We start from the raw sequence: 3,410 nt of genomic DNA on the forward strand, positions 1-3,410 counted from the left end.
ACTGACCCATCGGCAAAGGTCAGATCCAGACTGACCCATTGGCGTTGGTCAGATCCAGACTGACCCATTGGCGTTGGTTAGATCCAAACTGACCCATCGGGGTTTGCCAGATCTAGACTGACCCATCGGCAAAGGTCAGATCCAGACTGACCCATTGGCGTTGGCCAGACCCAGACTGACCCATCGGCGAAGGTCAGATCCAGACTGTCCCATTGGCGTTGGCCAGACCCAAACTGACCCATCAGGGTTTGCCAGATCTAGACTGACCCTTCGGCGTTGGCCAGATCCAGACTGACCCATTGGCGTTGGCCAGACCCAGTATATATATATGTATATATGTGTATATATGTATATATATATATGTGTATGTGTATGTATATGTATATATATATGTATATATATGTATATGTATATATATATGTATATGTATATTTATATATGTATATGTATATAATAATAATAATAATAATAATAATAATAAATTTAATTTATAATGCACTTTATATTTGCAAAAATCTCAAAGTGCTACATGGTAAAAAAGTAAGTGATAAAATAAAACACATGGAGAGCATGAAAATAGTAAATATAAAAATAAACAAAAACAATGTAGAAAAGGGCGAGAGATCAGTCAAAAGCTCTCCTAAAAAGGTGGGTTTTAAGGCCACGTTTAAAATCATCCACAATCTGTGGTGTCCTCAGGTGGTCAGGGAGAGCATTCCACATGCTTATATATGCATATGTATATATATGTGTATATATATATATATAATATGTATATATTTATATATATATATATGTATATGTACATGCGTATTTATATGTGTATTTGCAGGTGTCGTGTGGGGGAGAACTGGTGGTACCGCGGCGAGCGCTGCGAGGAGTTTGTCTCGGAGACGCTGGTGGTCGCCATAGCAGTTGCCTCGGTGATGGGCTTCCTGGCGGTGACGGGGGCCGTCCTCTTCTTCCTGTCGAGGACGCTGAGAGAGCAGTACGACGCCGAGGACTCAGAGGACCCGCTACGGTGAGACACGCTCCATTACACGCTCACCACATCCTCCAGGATGGATTCAGCCCAAAAAACTATAAATATGTCTGTCAAAAACTACGGACTCCATGTAAATAATCACTACTTTTAGCGTGTATAGAGCAGCATATCTCCACCAGACTCCATGTAAATAATCACTACTTTTAGTGTGTATAGAGCAGCATATCTCCACCAGACTCCATGTAAATAATCACTACTTTTAGTGTGTATAGAGCAGCATATCTCCACCAGACTCCATGTAAATAATCACTACTTTTAGTGTGTATAGAGCAGCATATCTCCACCAGACTCCATGTAAATAATCACTACTTTTAGTGTGTATAGAGCAGCATATCTCCACCAGACTCCATGTAAATAATCCCTACTTTTAGTGTGTATAGAGCAGCATATCTCCACCAGACTCCATGTAAATAATCACTACTTTTAGCATGTATAGAGCAGCATATCAACTTGATATGTCTTTTTAAGTCTTTTTTGAGTCTTTTCTTTGTCTTTTGGTGTCATTCTTTCTTTTTGTTTCTTTTTGAGTCTATCCTGTCCCTTTTTCTCCCTTCCTGTCTCACTGCCGAACTTCGTGTTCCTTCCTACCTTACTCCCTGTCCCTTCCTGTCCCTACCTGTCTTACTTCCTGTCCCTTCTTGTCCCCTTCCTTTCCTTACCTGTCTTACTTCCTGTCCCTACCTGTCTTTCTTCCTGTCCCTTCCTATCCCCTTCTTGTCCCTACCTGTCTTACTTCCTGTCCCTTCTCATGTCTCCGTGCAGACAGGGCGACAGCGTGCCGACGCTGGAGCGCGCCGGCAGGTTCAACCCGGTGTTTGAGAGCGAGCCGTTGTCGCCCCGGTACTACCGTGGCTATGACGACGATAGAACCGGGCCGGTGTCCGCCCGGTCCTACCGTCGCTATGACGACGGCGACGGCTGCAGAGCGCTCGCCAGCGCCGAAATACGAAACTTCTACGAAGACAAAGCGCTCTCCAGACAGGTAACATCACGTCTTCTTCTTCTTCCTCTTCTTCTTCTTCTTCTTCTTCTTCTTCTCCGTTCTTTTAAAAACTTTCTGACAGATTCTGAAAAGGTTTTACATTTTTTTGTTTGTTTGTTTTTTCTTTATTTTATTTCTATTATGTCATTTTTAAAATGTTATAAAAATGTATAAATGTGTTTCGGTTGTTTGGAGCATTTTTATTTCTTTTTTTTTTTTCACTTTTATAAAAAATATCCCTAAAAATCAAAAAAATGTGTGTAGTTTTTTGTTGTAATTTTCAATCTTGTTTTTGCATTTTTTTAAGTTTGTGAGTCTTTTTTCTAGTTTTTTCTTTTTTCTTTTTTTTTTCTTTAACGTTTTTGAGCATTTTCCTGACGTTACCTTTCCAGTCTTAGCAGGATGTTTTTCCTCCTCTGTAACCCCTGTCCCCTGACCCCTCACCCCCGACCCCGGTCCCCCAACCTCTGTAACCCGTGACCTCTGACCCCTGCAGGAGATGGAGGAGCGTGTGAGGATCCTCCAGCTGTGCTCCACAGATGAACACTTTGCAGACTTTGTGCGACAGACTCAAGCGTGAGTGTTTCTCTCCGTTCATCTTTCAGCGTCTTTGACATTCACATTAGGGGGTTGGGGTTATAACGGCTGTTTCTTTGGGGAGCAGATTCCTGGAGAGGAGAGCAGGCGCCGACACATAAAGTCCTCCAGGTACCGAACACACTCCTGTTACCCTGCATATCTCCACCAGAATCCATGTAAATAATCACTACTTTTAGTGTGTATAGAGCAGCATATCTCCACCAGACTCCATGTAAATAACCACTACTTTTAGCGTGTATAGAGAAGCATATCTCCACCATGGATGTCTTTGTGTCTCCGTCTCTGATTGGTTTGATTTTTTTGTGTGTGTCTCTCCAGAAACCTGCCTTCGTCTCTGATTGGTTTGGCCGCCTCGCTGAGCCCTCGACGTCGCTAGTTTACGGTCGTCTCCATGACGACTCGGCTCATTTTAAAGCCACCAATCAGCTGCTTAACAAACCCGATTGTTTACATTTCTCAACCAATTCTGAATGATTAACTCGGTTCATCGCCATGGAAACACAAACAGAAGATTCTACCACCCTGTTGTTTTTGTTGTTGTTTTTGTTGCTGTTTTTGTTGTTGTTGTTTTTGCTCCACAGTTAAAGAAACATTCAGACTTTTTTTGGCCGGGTTTAAAACTAAAGTGTGTGTGTTTGTGTGTGTGCGCGCGTACGTGTGTGTATCTCTCTGTGTGTGTGTGTGTGTGTGTGTGTTTTATGACCCAGCGTATTAATTAAAACTAATACAAAATATAAAAGGTCTTTATTTAGGAAACAGTAGTTTTTTTAGGGGGGGTTCCTA

General features: G+C 42.2%; 2 protein-coding genes across 2 annotated transcripts in view; both read left to right on the top strand.

The window, feature by feature from the left end:
• The window catches only part of LOC117941200 (interphotoreceptor matrix proteoglycan 2-like), a 4,454-nt gene extending 4,159 nt beyond the window's left edge, over nt 1-295 (top strand). Inside the window, exon 8 of the mRNA XM_034866289.1 lies at nt 135-295. Coding sequence (XP_034722180.1) covers nt 135-295 — 161 coding nt within the window. The remainder of the gene's footprint in view (nt 1-134) is intronic.
• Nucleotides 296-818: 523 nt separating this feature from the next.
• LOC117941201 (interphotoreceptor matrix proteoglycan 2-like) lies at nt 819-3,316 on the top strand. Its single transcript, XM_034866290.1, has 5 exons — nt 819-1,021; nt 1,808-2,027; nt 2,524-2,603; nt 2,692-2,735; nt 2,946-3,316. Exons 1-4 carry the CDS (start codon nt 819-821, stop codon nt 2,723-2,725), a joined length of 537 nt encoding a protein of 178 aa, XP_034722181.1. The 3' UTR covers nt 2,726-2,735; nt 2,946-3,316.
• Nucleotides 3,317-3,410: the final 94 nt, after the last annotated feature.

This window comes from Etheostoma cragini, unplaced genomic scaffold (genome assembly GCF_013103735.1).
Source record: "Etheostoma cragini isolate CJK2018 unplaced genomic scaffold, CSU_Ecrag_1.0 ScbMSFa_4656, whole genome shotgun sequence".
Classification (NCBI taxonomy): Eukaryota; Metazoa; Chordata; class Actinopteri; order Perciformes; family Percidae; genus Etheostoma; species Etheostoma cragini.

Coding starts and splice junctions, on each gene's coding strand:
- LOC117941201 (XM_034866290.1), top strand. CDS start 819: ATGTGTATTTGCAGGTGTCGTGTGGGGGAGAACTGGTGGTACCGCGGC. Junction 1,022..1,807: donor GACTCAGAGGACCCGCTACG/GTGAGACACGCT, acceptor GTCTCCGTGCAG/ACAGGGCGACAGCGTGCCGA. Junction 2,028..2,523: donor ACAAAGCGCTCTCCAGACAG/GTAACATCACGT, acceptor TGACCCCTGCAG/GAGATGGAGGAGCGTGTGAG.